The 25,877-nt window shown below is 36.2% G+C and overlaps 1 protein-coding gene across 1 annotated transcript in view; it reads left to right on the top strand.

Moving 5' to 3' along the window:
* Window positions 1–25,877, top strand: part of GRM8 (glutamate metabotropic receptor 8) — a 763,655-nt gene that overhangs the window by 607,430 nt on the left and 130,348 nt on the right. The window contains exon 7 of the mRNA XM_047850946.1: window positions 19,143–19,279. Coding sequence (XP_047706902.1) covers window positions 19,143–19,279 — 137 coding nt within the window. The remainder of the gene's footprint in view (window positions 1–19,142; window positions 19,280–25,877) is intronic.

Genomic DNA, 25,877 nt, shown 5'->3' with positions numbered 1-25,877 from the left:
TACCTCCCCAGTTCTGCCTCCCTCCAGCCCTTAAAAACCACTGTTCAGCTCTCTTGTTTCTGAGTTTATGATATGTAAATGCTTTTATGTATTTAGGAAATCTAACGTTATTTCAATAAAGCAGAAACTTAATTATTTCCTAATCTTATTATTAGAGTGAGTGGACAACTCATGATTGAGCTGAATGGCATTAGTATGATGCTCTGTCAGGTGTGTCTGTGATTCCAGTGTCAGCCAGTACAATGTGAGGGATCAGGTCTCTTCCCTATGTGTGAAGGGATGAACAGATACGTCACAGGTGTTAAATATTTGGATATGCGACTTTACCTACTGTGCTAATTCTGGTAATGTGCCAGAGTTCTTAGGTAGAGGTATTTTTAAAACGTGAGATTCATAACAGGAAATTAAAAAATATATATTTTCCTCATAGTTTATCCAATGTAAATTTTTTTCTGGTTTTGAAGGAATATATTCTGTCATGTACAGAAATTTTAGTTTTATTCATAGGAACAAAGTTGGGCCTCAACATAAGGCAATAAAGCCCAAAGTAAAGGGTCAAGTGGGCTTAATGCTTTTGATTATTACATTTTCTTCAATTTGGTGGGATTCAACAGATCAGTTTCTCAATTATCTAAATACAGAGTGAAATGCAGAAATTTGATGTTAATTGTCAATATGAACATAAATAGCTATAAGTCATTAACTCTTTTCAAATGGGAATTCATATTGGAGAAAATGAAATACCAATGCGATTAAATTTTTCACACCCTTGATTAAATCAATGGAGGGGAAAGATAATTTTTTTAGTTAATTAGTAATTTGGCTGAACAACATTATTGATCTATTTTACATTCATAGACATGGCACTGAGGAATGAAACTATAACGATTATTGACAACATACTATGTTTTTCAAATGTTATATTTTCTAATCTTTCAGCCACCTTATGATGTAGATGATACTTCATTCAGAAGAGGGAACATGCACAGTGATAGTTTCTCAGAGATCTCATGGCTGTGGCATGTTTGATCCAAAGTCTTTGTTGTTTCTAACACTATACCCTTCTTCCTTCAGATAGCTCTTTGGTCATGACCATCATATTTATCATTTAACATTCTGTCATGAAAAGTCAACATTAACATCACTGCCTTAAAGATAAAATCACTAATATCTCAGGGATCATCTTAAGTAAAGGATAGCCTTATGTTTGTGCATATCTACAATGTCAAGCAATTAATAAGTGATGATGTCAATGGAGCTGATGATAATGTGCAGTCTCTCTGGATGGGCAGGAAGGCCAAAGGAAGAAGCTTGACATGCACCTGGTTCTAGCTATCTAGAAGAACCAGGCTAGGTTATAAAACACTGTCCTATACTAATTTTGAGCTTATACTCAGTAGTAAATATGAGAGGCAGATCTCTATGGAGCTTTAAGTCAACACTGAGATTAATAGTCTGGAGCTGAGTTTTGAAACACAAAGGGAACAAAGGAAATGAGATGTCAAGATTCTCAGTCTGTAGGATTAGGAAACCCATTCCAGTTGATGAATGAGAAAGAGGAAATAGGCAGTCTAGAGAAATTTCCAAGGCGGGGGTCAGATATTCCTCGTGACTTATTTTTTGTGGTGCTCTGGACTTGGATATGGAAATGCTAGGTGCAGTTAAAAAGAGAGACAGGTGATAATGGCCTGGGCATAGAACTGACTTTTTATTTCCCCAGACATATTCAGAACCACTTTAAAACACTTTACTTGTTCTTGATTCCTTAATTAGTTTTCAATCCAGTGTCTTTCCATAAAACAGAATTTTAGAATGGTAACACGTTGTTTTTCTAATGGTCATGAATAATACACCCTCTTCTCTTTTTGAATGGAACCAAAGAATTTATTTCTAATTAAAGCAATTCCTAATTATAGCATTCCAGTGTAAGACTATAATAAATAATATACTGGCAGGAAAAAACTCTATAAACATAGCTTTAAAGCCTACATTTCTGTTTTAAGGTAAAAGAGTTACCCATTTCTATACTTGTAATAAACACACTAGAAAATATGAGAAATTTATTCTTTTGTAATTGACATAAATGCTAAACTGGGCTATTTATAAAATGGAGACACAAATCCCTGAATAATATGGATATACTACATGTACCATATAGTTATTGGTTCAAAAGTTGTTTTTATTTTAATCAGAAAGATTTTGTCATTCAGGTGTTCAAGTAGCTTATATTTGCAGACCCAGAGAATATAATAGAAGACCCAGGAACATCAGTGCTAGTTATCATTATTTTTTTTCAGGTGCTAACATCTTTTAGACAAAAATAAGGCAATAATATTGGGGGTCTTCTCAGAAATAAGCTATCTGAATGACCTGATGGTGAATTGCTTTTTTTTAATTTTTATTTTTTAGAGAACCAGAGTAACCGAACTAGACTTTCCATTATTTCTTTTCAACTGTGTAGGAGAGAACATTAGTGTCAGCAGGCTCTGAGAGCTGCTACTTTTTTTTTTTTTTACATTTATTTATTTTTGAGAGACAGAGAGAGACAGAGCACTAGTTGGGGAGGGATAGAGAGTGAGGGAGACACAGAATCCGAAGCAGGCTCCAGGCTCTGAGCCATCAGCACAGAGCCTGACACGGGGCTCAAACTCACGAACGGACACTTAACTGACTGAGCCACCCAGGTGCTCCTGAGAGCTGCTACTTTTATCTGCTAATATCTGTGTATGTTAGCCATTGATATGAAGTGTAGTATTTACCAAAAAATGCCTTTATTTCTTTTCTCCAGGTCTTCTGTATTTCCCATATTTTAAGGAAAACAGGTTTTTTTTTTGTTTGTTTTTTTATAAAAATAAGACATTTGGACAGGAAATGAAGAAAATAGTAAAGAAGAACAGGTAGATCGGTATTCTTTTCACTAACCAAAGATAACTTTTTTTAGTGCTTTTGTTTCAAAAAAATATATATATATATAGTCTATTCTATCTGTATATTCATCATCAGTCTCTCATCCATCCATCTATTCATCTACCTATATTACACATATATAGGATAAAGCAAGATGATAAGTTAACCTGTAACTAAAAAAAAATTAATTCCAGTATAGCTAACATACGGTGTTATATTAGTTTCCCCTGTCCAATATAATGATTCAACAATTCTATGCATTACTCAGTGCTCATCGTGATAAGTGTACTCTTTAATCCCCATCACCTGTTTCACCCCTTCCCCCACACCTCCTCTGTGGTAGCCATCAGTTTGTTCTCTATAGTTAAGAGTCTGTTTTCTTGATTTGTCACTCTCTTTTTTCCCTTTGCTTATTTGTTTTGTTTCCGAAATTCCACATATGAATGAAATCATGTGGTATTCATCTTTCTCTGACATATTTCACTCAGCATTATACTCTCTAGATTCATCCATGTTGTTGCAAATGGCAAGATTTCATTATTTTTTTTATGTCTGAGTAATATTCCATATATGTATGTGTGTATATATAATATAATAATATATATAATATATTATATTATATAATTATAATTATAGATAGATAGATATATAATCTCTTCTTTATCCACTCATCTGTCCATGGACACTTGGGCTGCTTCCATAATCTGGCTATTGTAAATAATGCTTCAATAAACAGAGGAATGGATGTATCTTTTCAAATGAGTGTTTTCATATTCTCTTAATCTGTAACTTTTTAAAAATTAAGACATAATTCACACTCCATATAATTCACCAGTTTAAACTATACGATTTAGAAGTTTTTAGCTTATCCATAGGATTGTGTGACCATCATCAATACCTAATTCCAGAATATTTCATCACCCCAAAAAGAAACCTTATGCCTTTTAACAGTTCCTCCCCATTCTCTGCCCCCTCCAGCCCCTGATAAACACTTAGACTCTATAGATTTACCACTTGTGGATATTGTACATAAACAGATCATACAATATGTGGCCTTTTGTGACTGTTTTCTTCACTTCCAGTGATTTCAGGGTTCATGCAGATTGTAGCATCTACTGTCCTTTTCATGGTTGAGTATTGTATGAATATATCACAATTCATTTATCCATTCATCATAATGTCCATTAGGGTTGTTTCCACTCTTTGGCTATTGTGAATAATGCTGCTATAAACACGTATGTTCAAGTTTTTGTGTGAACAAATGCTTTCAATTCTCTTAGATATATACCTAGGAGTAGAATTGCTGAATCATATGGTAACTCTATTTTAACTTTTTGAGGAATTGGCAAATTCTCTTTCACAGCAGCTACACCATTTTACATTCCCACTGGCAACATATGAAGGCTCCAGTTTCTCCAAAAACTGACCAACATTTGTTATTTTCCATTTTTAAAAATATACTCATCCTAGTGGCTTTGTATAATCCTTTTTAAAGCTTAAAAATATGCTGTTGAATCTAAATTAATAGTATGCCTTTCTATTATAATTTTAATGGCTACATTGTATTCCATTGTATCCATGGGTCATTATTTATCCTTGCCCTGATTGAAATAATCTCATATTGTTTTCATTTTTCCTATAATAGAGAACACTGGACTAAAGATTCATATATTTGTGTCCATTTAGGTTATCAACTTTTTTCCATTATTTGAATACAGAAACAATAGTACAGTTGACATGTTTATAATATGCCTGCCCATATAATATATCACCTGCCCAAATTTATAGCATAAATTTCTATTATTGGATCAAATAATAAATGTACTTTAAATCTTGAAAATTTGCTTCCAGCATGGTTGTATCGACTTAAATTTTTATCAGCAGAACATGAAAGTGTCAATTTTATCCTACCTTCATCTATAATATTTATTCTTGGACCAAATGGGAGCATTATTATCCCATTAATGTCTTTTATTACTACTTAGATGGAACATTGCATATATTCTCACTGTAATGGTTTATATCACAACTGTTTGTATTCTCCCAGTTGTGCCACAGTGTTAAATTTTTCTTATATGCAAGAGCTGCTTGCATATTAAGAATATTAATCCCTTATTACATTTCTATAAATTGATTCTTTTAAAAACTGTTTGAAATTCAGAAATTTTTAGGTTATTAAAATTATCAATTATTTCCTTAATATTTTAAATATGATGTCATGCTTAAAAGACCATTTATTCATTTCAAGATTATAATTTTTTATGTAATGGAATTTTTTATGTAATACAATTTTTTGTGTAATGATAAAAACTTTTCGTTCTCTAAATTTCCCTCTGACGGCAGCCTTGGCTATACACTTCAGGTTTTGAAATATATTGCTACCTGTATGTACTACTCTATAATTTTAGTTTTAGTTTTCTCTTTATCTGAAGAGTTAGTTAACATGAGTGCTTAATTGTTTTTTTCTAAATCTCTAGGAATTTTTTTAATTTTTATCTTCCTTGGTGTTGTTTTAACTTTTCAATCTTTTTAAAGCTGTTGCTAAGGATTTTAAGTTTTATTGAATAGTAGTTAGAGAATGTGAATTAAGATTTATGATAATTATCCATATTTTATTTTGGGCAGAAATAATACTGTTGTAAATGTTTCATATGTATTTGAATGTACAATATCTTATTTAATAGTTATTGTTTTTATCTGTTTGATAGGTCAGCTTCGGAAAGGGATATATGAAAGTCAGACCATACTTTTTAAATTTATGAGTTTTTTATTTACTTATATGTTTTACTGTTTCTTTTAATTATGCTCCAAATTGTTATGCATGCAGCATCAAATGGAAACACCTCTAATCACCATGGTAACGTAGACAATTCACATCTATCACAGTGGCCTAATATACATTGACAGTTTGTGTAATTAGAGAAAATCAGGTCCATTATACATAAATGATGTGGTATCCTTTCTTTAATTCAATACACAAATTATTGTCAAAAGTGAGTAGCCCTCTCCTAATTTGATATTTTATCCATTTTTTAAGCACTTAGACGTCTGTTCCTATAGAGTTGTCTGTATTTGATTGGCTCATAGTAATTCTGCAAATATTAACAAAATATTAATTCTGAAATACATGGAAAGGTGGTACATTAATGATATTTCAGACTAAAACCCGAGATAAAAGAACAATTTGACAGTGAGCAAGAAATGAAGTAGTGACTCATCTGGTAAGAGGTGAATTTTAGCCTTATTTTACTCCTCCAAAAAATCTTCATGATGAAAAACTGAATAAGCTTCTTGGCTTAAAAATATGTGATCCTAATCCCAGACAGTTATAGCTTATAAACTGGGAATTCTGACAGAAGTTTGACTAATATAAAATCTAAAAATATACAGAAAAGCTGCTTTGGAGAACTGGGTTGAGGCAATTCTGTATATGACCCATTTTGTTTGGGTACATAAACCTATAGGCAGGATTCATATTCCCCAAGGGCATAATAACAAGGCTAAGTATAGCATTCAGCTCATTCACAGAATTACACAACAGTTGAAGCCCTTTCAATAGACCCTTCCTTTAAAGATATTTTTAAATGTGAATCTCTCCTTTTTCTTTTCTTTCATTCTTTTATCTATTACTTCTACCTGTCCTTCCTTCTGCTCCCTTACTCCCTGTTTTCCTCCCTCTCTCTCTTCTCTCTTTTTCTCTTTCTTCCTTTTGGCTCCCTGATTCATGATACATGCTCATTATTAATCTATGCAAGGTCCATTTTCATTTATTTAGTTAGTTGCTGGCTATTTCAAGGGAAGTAATAAGCATTTATGAAAATACTGCCCCGCCCCCCCCCCCCCAAGCTAGGATTTTGGCAAAAAGCTACACTTAAACATATATTACCGTCACCAACTTATCCCACACCCCCATCCCTCCTGAACAATCAATATTTCTACCTTTTAAAATGGGTTTGTCTTGCTTATATATTCCCAAATAGCACAAAATTTTAAGTTTTAATCATTTATACCTTTGTAAAATATATTTTTGGTACTTACTTTTTCCACTTAATATTATTTTGCCAAAGTCCATCCATATTTATGATCGTCTCTGTAGTTCATTCATTTTGACTGTAGTATTATTTTCCATTGTGTGAATATTCCATAGACCACAATTCATTCACTTTCTTGAGGGTATCTGGGGTGATTCCAGGTGAGTTCTACAAAACATTCAAGGAAGACATTCTTACAATTTTATATAAACTCTTGCAGAGAATAGAGAAAAAGGGAATATTTTCTAGTTTATTCTCTGTGGCCAATATAAACCTGAAATCAAACTAAAAAGGATGTTCTAAGAAAAAAAATTACAGCTTCATCTCACTCATGAGTATGCATGTAAGGATTCTAAACAAAATATTCGCTGATTGAATTCAACAGTTTGGAAAAAAAAATTGAAATCAAGTTGTATCTGTACCAAGTTTCCATGACATAATGTTGAATATATATACATGTAACTCATTACAGTAACAAATTAAAAGAAAAAAAAGATTATCACAAAAGATGCACAAAAGACATGCCTAACATTAAAAGTGCATTCGTGATAAAATTATTAATACATTTATTATAATGAAAGGAAATTTCTTAAACTGATAAGAAGCACCTATAAAATGCCTAGATCAAACATAATCTTAAATGAATAATGTGAGAAATATTCTTTAAAAAATGGGAGAAGTACTGGGCACCTGGGTGGCTCAGTTGGTTAAGCGTCTGACTCTGGCTCAAGTCATGACCTCAGGGTTCATAGGTTTGAGCCCCGCTTCATGCTCTGTGCAGACAGCTCAGAGCCTGGAGCCTGCTTCAAATTCTGTGTCTCCCTCTCACTCTGCCCCTCCCTCTCTCTCAATCTCCCTCTCTCTCTCAAAAATAAACATAAAAAAAAAAACCTCTTACCAAAAAAAAAAAAAATTAGAAGTACAAGAATGTTCACTATTGTCACTTCATGTCAAAATTGTTTTGAAGATCCCAGGTAGTGCAATAAGAAAAGGGTGGGGCAGAGTTGGAAGTATAAGAATTGTTAAGGGAAAAAGGAAATTATAACTGTTTGCAGATAACATAATACTTCACATAGAATTTTTTTTAATTTAGCTATAAATCCTTAAGTATAAAAACAGAGTTTTTCAGAGGTTTTTCAACCTTAAAACTATTTTAACATTTTGAACTGGATCGTTCTTGATTCTAGGTGGCTGTGCTGTGCATTGTAGGATGTTTAGTAGCAACCCTGGTCTCTTCCAGCTGTCACCCGTAGCACCTCTCCTCCAACTGCAACAACCAAAAATGTCTCCAGACATTGCCAAATGCCTTCAGTTGAGAACCTCTGGGCAAGATATGAGACTAATACAGAAAAAAAAAATCAGCTGCCTCATATATACTAACAGCAAAGCAGTAGATAATATAAATTTAGCGGTATCATAGAATATTAATTACGTAGGAGGAGATCTACAAAAGATGGTTAAGTGCTATGAAAGGGAAATGATAAGGCTATGTTAAAATATACAAAAGAAGACCTAAACAACTAAGAGACAACTCATGTTCATGGGTAGGAAAGTATTCTAGAGATACTAAATTTTCCCCCGTTGATTTCTAGATTCCACATACTTTCCAAAAATCTAACCAGAATTGTTCTTGGAACTTAAGATGGTTCTAAATTGTATGCAGAGGAGATGTCAGAACACTTCTGAGAAGAGAGAATAAGGAGTGCCGACCCGCCACACCAGCATCAGTCTTATTATGAAACTTTAGTCATTTATATAGTATGATATTAGGTCAAGACAGACAGATGAATTAATGGAGGAGGAGAGACGGACCAGAAAGAGACCCACTTCTCCATGTAACTTAGGTATATCCAGTCAATTGGAAAAGGAGAGTATTGCTGGAAACTGATTATCAATATACGGGAAAAGTGACATTTCCAGCTTCACCCCACCAATCATCTATGGGTGGATTAACAATGCAAATGTGAGAAACAAAATTTTAGAAGTCTTAGTAGACATTATCTTAAAAATTGACAAATTTGCAAATTTTGAATCTAGATGGCAAAAGTATCTTTCTTTTCCGGCAACATTGGACTAGACAGTCAGAGACCTCCTCCTAGCACAGCAAATTTGAACAGGCAGGACTGTATGTACTCAAAAACTTCTCTTTCATAAATGTCTTCATCACTGTTAGAGATACAATGATTAATTAATAACATAATGGGATTTATGTGTACAAATAAGTATATATAAGGTATTAAATACTCCTGAAAAGAAACAATAAAGATCTTCAGTTGCTCAAGGTAAAGAAAGGTTTTCTGCGTCAGAATGAAAATATACTGAATTCAGAATATTGCAATACACTGGTTTGTTCCCAAATTCCCCTTAAGATGCATTTATCTTGCCTAATTATTACATTATCCTTTTCATCTTTTCCCTTTAATCAAACGTTTGATATTTTAATAGTTTCTGGCCACTTTTTTTAAAGAGATTTTATTTAAACTTCCTAATTTGTCTGCTTCCCTGAGGTGAGTATCTCTAAATAATGGATCTTTTCTTATTCTGAAAGTTCAATAAGCTTATTTGAAGACTACCAAAGCAATTATAGATTGTATTTCTATTTCTCAAATAGTGTTCATTAATGATAATGACACTTTGCATTCTTAAAGCACCTTTAATGCAAGGATCTTAAAGACATTTCCACAAGAGAAAGTGCCGTTGTCAGTTTAATTTCTTAATGAAAAATCAAGAAGGAAGGTTTGGCTGAGAGACTTAGAAATGCTATTCAGCCATGTTTCTTGTCCTATTTATTTCATACACCAAAATAATTAGTTAAAGAAAATAATTTTCAACACAAAAAATTGAAAGTAGGCATGTATTTTTCATACTTTTCTATTTAGTTTTTATGAAACCATCCAATTGAGTGAGTACTTTAGCCAAGGTAAATGAACATGGAGGCTATACAATGAAAATCTGGAGTATGGCTACACATTCTGGATTCCACCTTAATATTACACATGTGCACACTGCATTAATCAATATTAACTCTAAAGGAGAATCTGAAACAAGTTACTCATCCATGCCAATACCTTTGATATTCAGTTGTAAAAATCTGTATTGTCCTTAAAGCTTTTGTAGTGATATGAAGGGAAGCATTTATTTCCACATTTAACATAGCATTAGTTATTCATTTAATAACTATTGACTGATAACCCACTTTTCTAGAAATGGTATATTTATAATTGCTATAAGAAATAGACTCACGCACTGTAATGGCTCAAAAAGGAGAGAGGTTTGTTTTTTAGCTGGATGAATGGGTTACTAGTGCAGACCTTCTCCAAGAACCCATGCAGGAATCCAGGCTGTTGCAAGCTCTGCCACCTTTAACCTGTAGCTTTCCCGGTTGCCCGGCATGGTATTTCCATTCTAGCCAGTCAGAGGGTGAAAAGATCACAGAAGACCACTCCAGAGGCTTTTAATGAGAGGCCAGAAGTATCACTTGTGTTCACATTCCATTGGCTGGAGCTAATCATTTGGCCATACCTAACTACAGGGAAGAGTGGAAATGTAGCCAAGCTATGTTCCCAAGAAAAAGAGAAAATGGATGTGGGCGCTCAGCCAACAGTCAGTGCTACACATATAGTAGTGAATATAATGTAAAAATGCTCCACAATCATGAAGCTTACAATCTAACAATATGTAAGTTAAACAAACCACATATTTCTGATATTTGTAAGAGCTTTGAAGGAAATAAAGTGTGTAAGAGTGAGTGATAGGGAGAGGAAACAGGCTAATTGGGGTGTGGTGATCTGACAGAACATCTTGATGTGATATTTGATCTGGGATATAAATGATGAGAAGGAACCAGTCGTGTAAAGATTCAAGTGGGAATAATATTGGAGAAAGAGAAAAAGAGAGAGGGTGAGATACTGAGAGAGAAAGAAAGAGAGAAAACACAAAAGTCCCGAACTAAAGCAAACTTCATGTGTTTGGACAGAAAACCCAATGTGGATGAAGTATAGAAGTGAGTAAGATTGGAGAAATAATAAGGCCTTCAAAGCCATGGTAAACATTTTGTGTTATACTCTAAGTGAAATGGGAAGCCACTACATGATTTTAAGAGGAGCTATATGATATGATTTGTGTTTCAGAATATCATCACTCTGGCTGCCAGGCAGAGACTGGGTTGTTTGAAATCCTGGATATGTTTTGGAGATAGAACCTGTTAAGCTTTTGTTTGTTTTTACTACCAAAGCATTTTGGATCTTATTTTAGGATTTTATCTCCAGATCTGGCATCCACTGAGCCAGACTTTGGTGGATCCATGCCTCCTTAGGGGAGAAACTAGTCAAGGGGGTTCAGTTTAGTTCAAGTGGAGGCGAGCAGGGTTCAGTGCATTTGAAGTTGAAATGGAGATCAGAAGAGTTCAGCAGTGTACTTCTCCAAAGCTTCGAGTTAGGGCATGCCTGCTGAAATGACTTGTCTTTTAAAACTCTCCTGTTTGATATGGATGGCTATGGAACACTTGAAATATGACTAGTCTGAATTACAATGATCTGTAGGTATAAGGTATACACAGAGTTTTGATGATTTGCTATGTAAAAAAATGTGAAATACCTCATTAATATTCTTTATATTGGTTACATTTTGACATCATATTATTTTGCATATATTGGGTTACACAAAATGTATGACTGAAAATAATCTCATCATTTTTCTTCTACTTTTTTAAAACTTCTTTAAAGAACAGCTTTAGATTTCCAGAAACACTGGGCAGATAGTATAGATGGTTCTCATATTTCAGCCTCCCCTATACACAGTTGCTCCAATTGTTGTTATTTTATTGTTATTATTATTATTTTTGAGACAGAGACAGAGAGAGACAGAGCATGAGTGGGGAAGGGGTGAAGAGAGAGGGAGACACAGAATCTGAAGCAGGTTCCAGGCTCTGAGCTGTCAGCACAGAGCCCGACGCGGGGCTCATGAACTGTGAGATCATGACCTGAGCCGAAGTCGAATGCTCAACCGACTGAGCCACCCAGAGGCCCCCGGTTTCTCCAATTATTAACATTTTGTATTAGTATTGTACATTTGTTACAATTAATAAACCACTAATGATACATTGTTATTAATGAGAGCCCATACATTCATTCCTTCTGTTTTACAGTTAGGTAAGGGTTTTAACTTAGGTTTTGGCTTGATTGAATAGATGGGCAGTTGTTAGCTACTTACTAGGAGAGGAAAGACTGTGAAGGATATGTTTGGATGAAAAAGAATCAAATGTGTCTAGATGCATGAAGTTTAGGATTATTATCAAACAATCAATGGAGTTGGATAAGTCTGCAGTCAGGGATAGATGTATAAATTTGAGACTCATCAGTGGAGGTATGAGGTTAAATTTCAAATTAAAATGATGTGAAGGGGTGCCTCGGTAGCTCAGTCAGTTAAGCATCAGACTCTTGATTTCGGCTGAGGTCATGATCTCATGGTTCATGAGATTGAGCCCAACGTCCAGCCCTGTGCTGACAGTGTGGAGTTCTTGGGAGTTCTCTTTCTCCCTCTCTCTCTATCCCTCTCTCTCTCTCTCTCAAAATAAATAAATAAACTTAAAAAATGGTGTGAAGAGTTAGCAGGAAATAAGACAATGGAGAGAGTGAAGACAACTCAGCTAAAAATTTCTGTTTTACAGTTAAGGAGAGTGGATAAATGAGGCAATAACGTCAATAATGGAGTTTTTGCTTGCCTTTTTTTTTTTTTAAGATGAGAGCTATTAGAACTCATTTGTAAACTGAATGGAATACTATGGACAGTCTAAATCTGTTGATGTCAAAGGAAGAAAAGATATCTGTGTACGCGAAGGTGCATGGAGAGTGAGCCGTGAGGTCCTTGCACCAGGAGCAAGGCATGCCTGTGACTGGAGGGATGTGTCCTCAGTAGGAGGGAGGTTAATACGAGTGTAGATGCAGGTACCTCATAGGTTTTGTGGTGGAGTTATGAGGGAGTTTTTGTCTGACTGCTGCTTTTCCTCAGTGAGAAAGTATGAGACCAGCTGAAGTGACAGGGGGAGGGAGGTGTTGGGTATGGGAGGCATGAAACAGTCTGTCATCCAGAGCAGGGAAGTGGACTCACTGGCAAAGTGTGGAAGGATTGCAGAACAATGTTGACTGCACACTTCGGATCTGAGGTCACAAATTTAAAGTAAGACCAGACAGCAGTTTGGGACTAGATGAAGCAAGTGAGGTGCCTAATGTGCAGCATTTAGGGAGGCACTCACTCTCATAGTTGTGCTTGAGGCTCCTGACCTGCCTCAGTCTAGTCGTGGCCTTGCCAGACATTAAAACTTTATGATTTTCTCAAACAATATTCAGCTGCTTGAATATAGGCGAAGAAGTTATACAATTGAGTTCAATCATGATTGTGATTCGGCAGAGGAATAAAATTGGTTGGAAGGAGATCATAGAACCTGTGTGAGAATAAGAAGGAAGGGAAACTATCATGGGGGGGGAGTATAATGACAAATTGGGTTGATAAATGAATCACTAAATTTAGGGGATCATAGAATTGTCGCAGTGGGGGTGGAAGGTGGTATCCAGGGAGTGAGTGAAAGTTGGGAGATGATGCAGTTCCTGGCAAGGACAACTTGTAGACTGTGATCATGATAGCGGGTGGTGAGATACATGACAGGGATGACCAGTGGAAGTGAGGAATGCCTCCGCTAATGCAGAGGCCAGGATGTTGAGTCATCCAGGTGGATGACCAGACCACCAAGAATGATAACAAGAATAGGGATGGAAAAGGATACGGAGTCAGATCTAAAGTCTTCAATGAATAAAGGCTGACTAATTGATATATGTAAGAGTAATATGACTGATTCCTAAATAATTAACATATAATATGATTCTAATTCAAAGGCATAGGTCTGTTTATTGATTGTAATAAATACTTGACAAAATAAATCGGATAAAGAAAAGGTGAGCATGAATAATTGAGATTCTGTTGAAAATTGCTATTTCCTATGGCATTTTGGTCAATGACTTACGTCTCACATATGCATTCTTTTAAGGGAGCCAAAGCTCACTAAATCAACTGATTTCATTTTTCACTTTCTCATTTTTTTCGTGCTTACCCGGTAGTGTAGGTTGTTATGAGAAGGAAAATGGATAAAGTTTTGTAGCAAGAGGGAGGAAGGAAAGTAATAAACATGACAATAAGCTGAGTGGCTTACACTTATAAATATATTTATAATATTTGCCCATAAAGACGAATGAATTATTCTTGCATTGCATTTTGCATTGTGGAAATCAGCTAATGTAGATCAAGGAAGCATAAGTGTAGGAAAAGGAACGGATAATGATGATGATGGCTTCCATTTATTGCACACCTATCGTGTGCCAGCCACGCATTAAGTGCTTTACATACATCATCTCATGTAACCCTCGTAATAACCCAGGGAGGTGGAGGTTATTATGCTCCCTTGATGGTTGAGAAAACAGATTCAGTGAGGGTAACTTGCCCAGATCACGCAGGTAATTGGCAGAGCCAGAAATCAAACTCAGTCCCTGAATCCCAAGCTTATAGTCTTCCCCAGAACAATGTTCAACAGAGCCAACATTTGCAAATAAAATCTTCATTGGATGTATCATTTTTTTCCTACAAAAACATATCGAAGTGCTTGATATGCCTAGTAATAAAAATAGATAGTTTTTTCCAATGCATTTCTTATTGAGCAGAAAATATTCCAGGAGATATAAAGACTCTGAGAGTGGTACCTGACAAGTAAAAGTTACCTCACAGCTCCACATTGTTTGTTTCCATTTCTCTGCTAGTGCACATCACTTAAAACGTTTTTTAAAAAATTAATACACTTAAAATTTTCTGAAATAACTAAGTCTAGGGGATGAAGTCTGGGAGATATATATCTAAATACATGTATATCTAAATATATTTCTTACCTGTGTTGTTGGTAAATCATAATAAAGTGATTGATGTATTGAGATCAATGTATTTGTCATTTAAAATTTTCTTCTGGACAAAATCAGCTGTTTCAGGGGTGGTTGGATTCATACAAAGGATATTTTAAATTTCTTCTTATAGAAATTAGTAAACAGCATGGCCCCTTGTAGCTATCAAAGGTGTTGTTGGTTACATAAACCACAGAACCAGGGTAATCATTTGAGACGAGCCAATGTGTAATGGAATCATTCTTTCTGTGAAAGGGTTGAAGTAATTCAACTGCAAGCCTAGCCCCAGATCAGAAATCAGATTAGTAGAACAAGTTGCAAGAGTGTTTTCTAACATCAGACTGATAACAATGTGAAAGGGACTCATTTGGCCCCTTCCTTAGTGACTATAAAAGATGAGAAGTGACATACATGCATTTCATAATGGTATGAAGAGAGTAAGTATGGATTTACTTGGGATCATTAGTGAGGGTCTGATTTACGCTTTACTGTAATTTATTGATTGCTCACTCAGTATGAAGCACTGTATTTGGTTCAGAGCCTACAAAGATTAGAGACACACTCTGCCTTTGTTAAGGAGACCTCCTTTGTAAGGAAGGCAGAGGGTCTACCCAGTGTTGAGCACATAATAGGCTCTCAGTAAATATATGTCGAATAAATGTTTTGAGTGGGTATGAGGGTGAATAGTAAAAGTGTGTGGAGTGTAGCGAGTGATATGTTAGAGCAGGATAGCATGCAAAGAGGCACTTGGGCTTTTGCTCCAGGTTTAGAAGATCAAGCTTCTTTAGGTGTGACCTTTGAGCCACATCTTGGAAGGAATTATATAGAGAAGGTATAGGAGGAAGGAGGAAGTGAATTTATGAATAATAACATGTACAAAGACAGGATGGTAAGCAGGAGCATGGTGAATTTAGAGAACTGGGTTTTAGGTATAGGTGGCATTCTGCTGAAAGAGGAGAACTAGTGGGGCACCCAGTAGCGCAGTCAGTTAATTGTCCAACTCTTGACCTCAGCTCAGGTCATGATCTCGTGATTTGTGAGTTCAAGCCCCACATCAGGCTCTGCACTGATGGTGCAGAGACTGCTTGGGATTCTATCGCTCCTTCTCTCTGACTCTCTCTCTCTCTCTCTCAAAATAAATAAATGAACTTAAAAAATTTAAAATAAAAAGAAAAAGGAGAATGAAGATTAGTGAGGGTGACTTGAGGAAAGCCATATATGATCACTGAGAAGTTCCTATGTTTTCATATGGGCACTGGATCTCATACACAGCATTGCCATAAAACCATAAAGGAGATAATAATTAATACTTATATAATACTGTGTACTAAATATTTTACATATTTTAACTCACTTAATCGGCATAGAGTCCTCTGAGATAGGAAGTACTATTAGCCATTTTAAAAATGAGACACATGAAATACAGGGAAATTAAGTAACTTACCTGAGATCCTACATCTAATTAATAAGTGACGGAGCTGAGGTTTGAACTCAGTGATCTGGCTCCAAACCCAGCACTCCTAGCCATTTTAGTATATTACCTCTTAATACAATGTCAAGTTCAGTGTGGGTTGTTGTTAATGGTATTTGAAGTATTTCAGTTAGTCAATTATTATTTTTGTGATAATGCAGCTCTCATTTATTTGCTTTCTGATAGACTTTCTCAGGTTGGAGAAAAGAGATGTAGAAACAGCTGACGCACCAGGAATTATATGCAACTCAGAGTACATTCATGAGAACGTGTTACATGAGTGGCTTCCTTCTACCTTTGGTATCATCATGGTTAAAAAGATTGAGACTGCTGTTGTAGAAGATTGGAGGTCATTCAGTAAGGGGTGTAACATTGGGGATTTTAGTTAGAGAAGTCAAATAGTCCTTTATTCATGAAGAATACGGCATGATAACTTTTTGACGTGGTATATAGATGTCAGGAATTGTTGATGACGTTAGTGTGAAATCCATACAGATACGTATTTTTCCATCCAAGAATCTCTTTCCCATTTGAATTTCCATTATTCTCTGTCTAGATATCACTTAAAGAATTTTCAGCATCCTATCTATTCCTCTGCATTGGTGCATACTGGAAATACTGATGGGGTGAATAGTAATCGTACTAATAGTACCTCATTACCCCATGCATTGTTCTGTGCACTTGACAGGTATTTGTTCATTTAATTCTTACAACACCTCTATGAGAAAAGTGTCACTATCACCTCCATTTTTCAGGTGAGGACACTAGGATTTAAGGGTTAACCTGCTCAAGGTCACTAGGAGTTCTGTTTTGGTGACTTGAGGTCACTAGGAGTTCTGTTTTGTGAGGCATGGCAAATGGGTTTCTGCTTGAGTGTCTGAGGAGTAGCTAAGATAGTACCAGTTGATTGGACAGCTCCTATTTTATTCCCCAATTCGTCATTTCTTTCTTGATTTATATATAAAGCCATTTCCCATATGAATTAATAATAATAATTTAAATGCATACAGCTCTTCTAGGACTTCAACACATGCTCATGTTCATTGTTGAGTCCCCACGTGACACTGAATAGAAAGAGAGATACAAAGTCTTGGAAATAAATGGGGAGGTGGAGTTCGCATGGTCATGCAGCTCTTGATTCTCAGACTAGTGCTCTCTCCTCCATGCTATACCATTTCTTGTGGCCTTAGCAGTTTTGCAGATGCTAGGTATCTGTGATCCTATCAGAGATTTCATGCTGTGTCCAATTTTATAAACATTCCAGAGAACAGGAAATTGGACATCTTTCCATTAAATACTTGGAAAGTACCCTAATCGCTGCTGTGTGACTGTGGTTGTATTTATTTGCAACTTATTGTCTTAAGTCATCCATGTTGTTTGATACGTTAAATGTTTTAGAATTTTGTGATTACTGGCATTTGTTAAAAATTCTGCAGGTAAAGAACTCATTATAAAATGGGAGCGTAGAGAGTTGATATATGTAATTATTCGTAGTGTATATTTTGGGAGAGAATAGGAAAAGAGATAGCGAGAAGGAGACACTTTCTAGCACAGCATAGAAATTAAATCCAATATGCTATGACAAGCAATTCAGGGAGAGAAGACAGGCACAAAGAAAAGGGATTGGTGTTAGGTGAATTTGTTGAGATAGCAACGAGTAATCCAACAAGATGAAGCAGGGAAATGGGCGAAGCTAAAAGCTGTTACAGAACAGGAAGTTCTATTCAGATTGTGAGGCTACGCAGAATAAGACATAGCAGTAGCAATCCCTTTCTACTGTTTTTTTTTAAACACTTATTTATTTATTTTGAGAGAGAGAGAGAGAGAGAGAGAGAGAGAGAGAGAGCGAGCGAGCTAGAGAGAGCATGAGTGGAGGAGGGGGAGAAAGAGGAGGAGAGAGAGAATTCCAAGCAGGCTCTGTGCTGCCAGGGCAGAGACCCAGGTGTGGCTCAATCTCATGAATCGTGAGATCATGACTGGAGCCGAAACCAAGAGTCGGCTGCTTAACTGACTCACCTGCCCAGGCGCCCCACCTTTCTCCTCTTAAAACCTGTGATTATGTAACACTTAATAAGTGGAAAAGGAAAAGTGAGCAGAAGCTATTAAGAGAAAAGTTGAAAGCTTAGAGAAATGAGAGTTTAGAATATACTAGATCTCTTAAGTCCTGCTACCCTGCCCCAGTGAATTGGGGGAACTTTTACGATCCAGAACTTGCCAGCCATCACTGTCTTGCCCATTGAGAGGTTCCCAACGATGGCCCACACTGATATACTCTTGGGCAGAGGTAGCAGAAGCAGAAGCTTAGAAGAGAAATTGAATGGGGAACTGCTTCCGAGAGTTCAGGCCAGACTGAAGCAAAACTCCAGGGAATTTGGCTAGGACGTTTTCCTGCCAGAGTTTGAGTGGCTGTTTGTAGTTCATGTTATATAGTAGGTGTTATGCTTCAGGACATTTACACTCTTCTCTATTGACTGTCATTCTCTGTAGCGAGGATGGAATATTCAGCCTATCAACTTCTATTTATTTAACTGTTATGTACATTGCCTAACTTGGATACTCACCATTTACTTTCTAATGTGCATAATAAAGCATGTCTTCTCCCTGTATGTACGTCTGGGCTTCTTTTTGTGTAGAAGATATTATGCTATCAAGAATGACCTTGTATGGATTACAATCTTCGTATCTCTTACTACACACAATATATTTTTATCTACCATTCTTTCTTAGAGAAAAATAAGCTCAGTGGGCTATCTTACTAAAACTTTATTAACATTGTTTTCTAAACATTTATAGGTAGTGCTGGGACACCTGTCACTTTTAATGAAAATGGAGATGCTCCTGGACGTTATGATATCTTCCAGTATCAAATAACCAACAAAAGTGCAGAATACAAAATCATTGGGCACTGGACCAATCAGCTTCATCTAAAAGTAAGTATCAATATAAATTTGCATTAATGGATATAATTCTCAGATAGACAGGCTTTATTTTTAAGTTTATAATACAAATTTTGTTAGAATTGATTCTTATAATTAAGTTTTCAGAAAATGTGTGATTTTATCCTTCCTTCAACTTTGAAATGTTATGGAAAATCTTAAATGTCTGTAGAGAAATCTAGTATCTATAGGGATTTAACGAAAGATCTCATTTCCTTTTAAGTGACTGTATTAGGGAAATTTTGTCCTTTTTTGAAAGACTCACTTGTTTACGTGTTGGTACACTGTGTGTGTGTGTGTGTGTGTGTGTGTGTGTGTGTGTGTGTTGTGGGGGGGAGGAATGACAGTGTGCCATGAATAAGTTTAGGCTTAAAAATAAGTGTATTTTACCTTTGCCACATCAGATATTGAGACCTTATGACCGTGTCTGATTGATGGAAGTGAATCATGACCTATATTTACATTACCTCTTTGAATCACAACATCAGAGAAAGTTAATGTACCTACAGGTGATGGTCAGATCCTTTAACAGCCTTTTGGGCTGCCTGCTGTCCCTACCTACCTGGCGTGCTATCAAGGCCCAATGCCCACAGATTTGGCATTTCCTAGAAGTGGCCATGTGAGGAAAACTTGAAGAACTCAGCTTAAGCAGGGTCCCAGGGCCTGGGGGTGGTGCCGAAGGTGGCTGGGCATTTGCCTGCCCTGGTGTCACCAACACAGGGGGCTCTGTCTCCTCCTGCTGGGTCTGGTGGGGATCTGGTGGGGGCAGCGTGCAGGATGGCTGTGGGGTGCAGGAGCTTCATCAGTTTTGCCTGGCTGGTGGCAGCCCTTCAGAGGGGCTTTCCTAGGGGAAGGGTCTGCAGGGACATTGGAGAGAGCTATGTGGTGCCAGCACCCACCAATTATAAGGGGCTCTGGAGTAGGAAGCCAATCCTGAACCTGAGAGATAAGGGGGGCCCAGAAAGGGAGCAGGACTGTTAGTGGTCGCATGGGGAGGGTGTTGGGGTGATTGGAATAGCATCTGTTTACCACTAGGTAAAGAATTATTTCACATTTTAACAGCCATGATGTGATAGCAGTGCATTGGCTTCTTCCAGTATAGAGAAATAAGGAACGTGCCCTATAGTCTCAGCTAAGGATTGGCATTCATTCATTCAGCATGTCTTTGACAAGTGTAATATAGGACTATTTACAGGGACTTAGCATTTCCTCTGTAGACAGTCAGGGGCTTTGTAAATGCCTCACATAAACTGGAAACATATTCATGTACTGTCTTATTGTTCTAATATGTATTTCATTCTTTCCCATAATGAAAGTATCTCTTCTTGATCCTCAAAGCCATCATAACACTGTGAGAATTGAGTTTATTTCTTAAATGAACAATTAAGTTCATTTCCTAGCCATCCCTTATCCTAGCTAGAAGGTAAAAGCTTATGATGTACACAAGGGTGGAGATCATTCTTGTCTATATGTGTGTAACATGTTCACATGTGCTTTCTTGTGTTTGAACCCACTCAAAAGACATCGAGTTGGTAATTTTTAATACAGCTTTTTACTTCTGTATCTCCAAAGAGAGCTCCTTAAGTGGCATGCTTATGCAGCATCAGTCACCAAAGTTTTCAAAAAGGAAGCAGATGATGAGAAATAATAAAACTAGGATATTTATGATCTACTGTCTCTGAAATGACTTGCTGATAATTATCATGGTTCAGCATTCAATAATGCACAAAGACAGCTTATATTTCTAACTATTGTTGTGCTTTGTAAGACCACGTATCTGCAGTTAACTACATGTAGCAGCCTGAAGAAACCTTATCTACTGTTCTGTAACCCAAATTAACATATATTGAAGCATAGTTTTTATAAGTCTACAAGTCATTAATGCCAATCTGAAAATCAACAGAGTTTTGTCAAAAGGTCTTTTGAAAGTAAACCTATGTGAAATAAAATAATTAAACATGACAAAGAAAATTTGATATGGGTTAAAATAGGTTAGCTACTTTTTATCTGATATTTATTAATGCTAAACTGCCTATTACATTCTTATGACTAAGGATGTACATAGCAAAGTTCAGTGGTTGAAAAATACGTCCACTATACTAAGATACCTAAAACATTTACACAAAAAGTATATATACACACACATCTCTCTATATATGTGCATGATATATTTGTTATAAAACTTCATACTGAATCTCAAGCTGTTCTTCAATGTACATTTAACAGTGCATGAGAGTTTTATGTTTATTATTGTGTAACTATTCATAAAATATATCAAAACAATTTGTAAGAGTTATTTCTTATGCATGATTGTGACCATTTATAACTAGATAGGAGTACCAGCTTTACTGAAACAGAGAGAATGTATCTCTGAGAAGAAAAGTAAGTAAATTAGACTGTGGGGAGAGCTTGTAAGTCAGGGTTGACTTCTGGAGTATAGCAGGACAAATTGTTTCCCCTTGGATCAGTGACCTGTTTGAAGGCCGAGTAGGGGGTGCTTGGAAAGTGACCAGTTTATTAAAGTCCTGCTTGGACATTAGTCAAGGCATCAAACAAATGCTTTGCTTCAGTTTTATCATCTGTAAAATGAACACATTAGTAGCCCCTGTTTTGTATGGCTGTAATAAGAATTAAATGAAATAATATAATGAAGCATTTAGTTCAGGACTTGGCACACATGAAATCCATAAACATTACCTATTCTTAATCCAGTGTCTCGTGACTCTACATGGCCAGTGGGAGATATGGTAATCGATGTGAGTAAAACACTGCTCATTACAGAGGCACTTGAATTTGCTTTAGAAAGTTATGAGAGAATCTCTTCATCAAAATGCTGACCATTTGTCTCCATAGCCCAGTGTTTCTTCTTATATTTATTATTGGCCTTAATACCTTAGAAAATCTATCTACACTTAAAAAGTAACCTTTAAATGAGATAAATACAAACTTTCTATATGGTAGCATATGACCAGGTAATGTCAGCTAAGCAATTGTTTTTTGAATGGACTTGATAAATTCATTCTGTGCACATACACTGGGCTAAGTTTTGGGACTAGAGTGAATAGGTAGTTCTCAGGGTGCTCATAGCCTGGAAGGATAGACCAGCACTCAAACCAACAATGCCAGCGTAGTGAGGCAGGTGCATGGATGAAGGTGTGTGCAGTGTCTCCAGCAGCAGCCCAGAGAGACTTTCCTAATCCGGCCTGGCTGCCGATGACAGTTGTGTTGAGGGCCAGGGGAGGATACTCTCCCCTGTGTCCTCCCATCTCTCCTTAATCTGTTAAACCAGATTTACAGTAGATTTTACACTCTGAGCGGTAAGCATTTATCAGCCAGTTATTGGATGGAATTCTGCTTCAAGGAGCCAGTTTTTCTGGCTGAATTCAAGCATGGGATGATTTTGTACACAGCCTGTGTACGATGAAGCATGTATGAATGTGACAGATTTGCCCTGAATGTACCTTAGTGGAGTGAAAGAATTTTTTAAACAAGTAGGTTATTTTTTTTTATTTTTCCTGGAAAATTATGAGGTGTTTTATTTCCTCAAAAGCATTGTCTTTATTGTTCCAAATATTATTGCTTCTTTTTCTTTATGATGGAACTAACATATGTTCTTAATGTAGCAACTACAATCAGCGAGTACAATTGTTTAGTTTGATTTAGGCTTTCTATTCAGTTGCCTCAGTCCGTGCGTGAAGGGCGTGTTGTCTGAGAACGAATTTGAACAATTAGGTCTCTCCATTTTGTTAGACTGAATGTCTCAAGAGGCAGGTGGTCCTTATTAGTGATTACAAAACATATTGTAACCTCGAGGTTCCGAGTAAACAGCAGAGCCTGAACTGCGGGGGGAACGGCCATATGCTGCTGTAAGTCCATGGGGAGAAGGTATATGGAGGTTAATGGATGTACCTAAAATAACTCTAACTCAGGGCTCACTTTTTTATACTTCCAACCAGAGCTTACTGGTTTTTATTTATTTTGTATTGTTTATTTTTTGATTATGGTGGGAATGAGGCAGATGGTTTTGCTTGTTTTATTGTTCTGTTTTCTTCTGTTTTTATTCAATTAAATAATTTGGAGATAAATAATAGTAGTAAAGGATAGCAACTCTATTAGAGTGTCTCAACCACAATTATTAGTGGCACCGTGTCAATTGGGAAGGGTGATTTGAAGAATGGCTTCATTGACACTGATTTAATTTTGAGTGGGTCACTCCATAGAAGAATGTAACTCTTCACAAGGCACTGAATCCTGTTCCTCAGTTATCTCATCTGTTAAGTGGGGATAATAAATAGGCATTATGAAGATTGAATGCATTAGAATATAGTGGTGAAGAACGAGACTTCAAAGTCAGAAAAAGGTTTGAATTCCAACCTTCCATTCATGAGTCTTAGAGCCCTGCGCATATTATTTTAGCTCTTTTAGTCTCAGATTCTTCATCTGCATGGAAACAATCATAACTACTTCACAGAGTTCTTGAGATAATTAAAGGATTAATCACATACACAAAGATCGTAGAACATTGCTTGCCACATAGTCAATGTTAAGTGAATATGGTAATAATAATTTGTTTTGTTTTGCCACAATAGCTAGTCTACTACTGAGGACCTATAGTTTCAATCTAAAATTCCATACATGCAAAGTCTTTTTTGACTTTATTTTGATGTTTTGAGTAGGGATTAACTTAAGAAGAAGTACATACATCATGATAACTTTTCTGTGCCTGTACAATAAATCCAAAATGTTTACTTTAGTATTAAAAAAATGGGCTGCATGCTTTGGGGACAACCAGAAACTTGAGCAAAATTTTTGGTGTTTAGCCCAATTAAATCTGTCTTTCCTATGGACATGTAATATATATCATTTATAATATAATATTTTAATTTAAATATATTTTAATATAATATTTAATTATATGTATATCTATTTGCCTGTAGATGGTTAGTCAGTTACATGCTGTACTGGAGTTTCCTCCACTTTCTTGGAATACAGATAGAAAGAATTCCTCAGTGTCCTCATTTGCCTTGTGGGTATGCTGTTTTGGATAAACATTACAAGTTTTTAACCAAAACCATTAGATTCATTAAATAGAGGAACAGCTTTTCTATAGTGAAGGTTATTGAAATAGTCTTGAAGTAAAGATGGATTGAATGGAGTTGGAACAGTGTTTGAGGGGAGACTTGACCCTTTGTTTGCTTGGGCTCTGAGAAGCCATGCATTTTCTCTTTGCCTCGATTTCTCCATTTACAAAGTTGCCTACATTTAGAAATGCTCTTTCATATCACTGTCAGTGCTTATGAAAGATAGCTCACCTGTGAGGCCAGCTCTCCCTTTCCCACAACCATGAATGTAGAGTCAATTCTCTGAGATCTTTCACTACATTCTGACAGAACTTTAAATGCCACTGTAGTTCCTGTATTTATACTCCATTCGGAAAAACTATTCTGCTCCCATTCTGTACAACAAGATGACTAGTGGTCAAAACTATATTTTTGTTTATTAGATTCAAATATATTCTTTTTTAAAAAAGTCATTTTGGGGTCAGTAGTTATATCTCTGTTTATGAGAAAACAAGCATTTGGTAAATTCATGTTTTTGACATGTTGAGCAAATGCCAAGGTAATTAAATTTTAACTATGTTCTTGCTAGCCCAGGGTAGGTGCTCAGTAAGTATTTGTTAAATGTCATGAATAATATGCTGATATTTTCTAAATACTGACTGAATATGGGACAATGATCCGAGATTATTGATTAGGAAGTAGACTTGTACACAGTTTATTTATTCAGTGGCTGCTCCCTGCCAGGCAGGATGCTAAGCTGTTGAGCAGTACCAGGTTCAATAAAATAAACTTCCAGATATTAAAAGATTCGCAATTCATTAAAGGCAACTATATGCTTGAGTAACTACAATAGAAGCATAACTAGGAACAGATTAAAGAACAAACTATGAATTCAGAAGGTGTAATGATTACTTCCAACTCCAAGGAGGATACAGTTTCTTGATACATGAGATTCAAACTGATCTTCAGTTACTTTGGTGGCCAGAAATGGTTGCGAGAGTGTACAGTCCATGGAAAAAGCATCCGTCCATCTCCAACCATTCATTCATCCATCCATTCCAGAATAAAGTGCCTCCAACGTGCCACTGCTGTGCTAGGTGCTGTAATGATATAGAGGTATGTAAGATTCAGTTCATAGGGTCACCCCTAAACTGGTAGCACTAAGTAGGAGCAGAATCCAAGGAAATGGATTCATGAGTTCATGAGTCCACAATGCATCCATCCATGTTCCTTTATTCTTGTCTATCTTGAGCACACATTCTTACTGGTAAAGTAGGATTAGTGTTCACTGAGAAACATTCTGTCTTGGTCTGGAGACTGGGAAATTGGGAACTGTTTTGATCCAACTGGTTTGCGATATCCCCATGGAGACAAGTTGGGAAGACCCTAGTACTTGGATGGCCTGATGAGAGAAACCTGACTTCAGAAGGCCCCTACCATTTGTCCTCAGAGAAGCACTGATAATTTAGGGCAAAGAGCATGTTGTACTTGTCTTTGAATGTTTAAAAATTACCACAATGTGAGTCTCGCTC

Source organism: Prionailurus viverrinus, chromosome A2 (genome assembly GCF_022837055.1).
Source record: "Prionailurus viverrinus isolate Anna chromosome A2, UM_Priviv_1.0, whole genome shotgun sequence".
NCBI classification, from domain to species: domain Eukaryota; kingdom Metazoa; phylum Chordata; class Mammalia; order Carnivora; family Felidae; genus Prionailurus; species Prionailurus viverrinus.
Note: the sequence above shows the minus strand (reverse complement) of the source record. Positions and strands in the feature narration are given on the sequence as shown.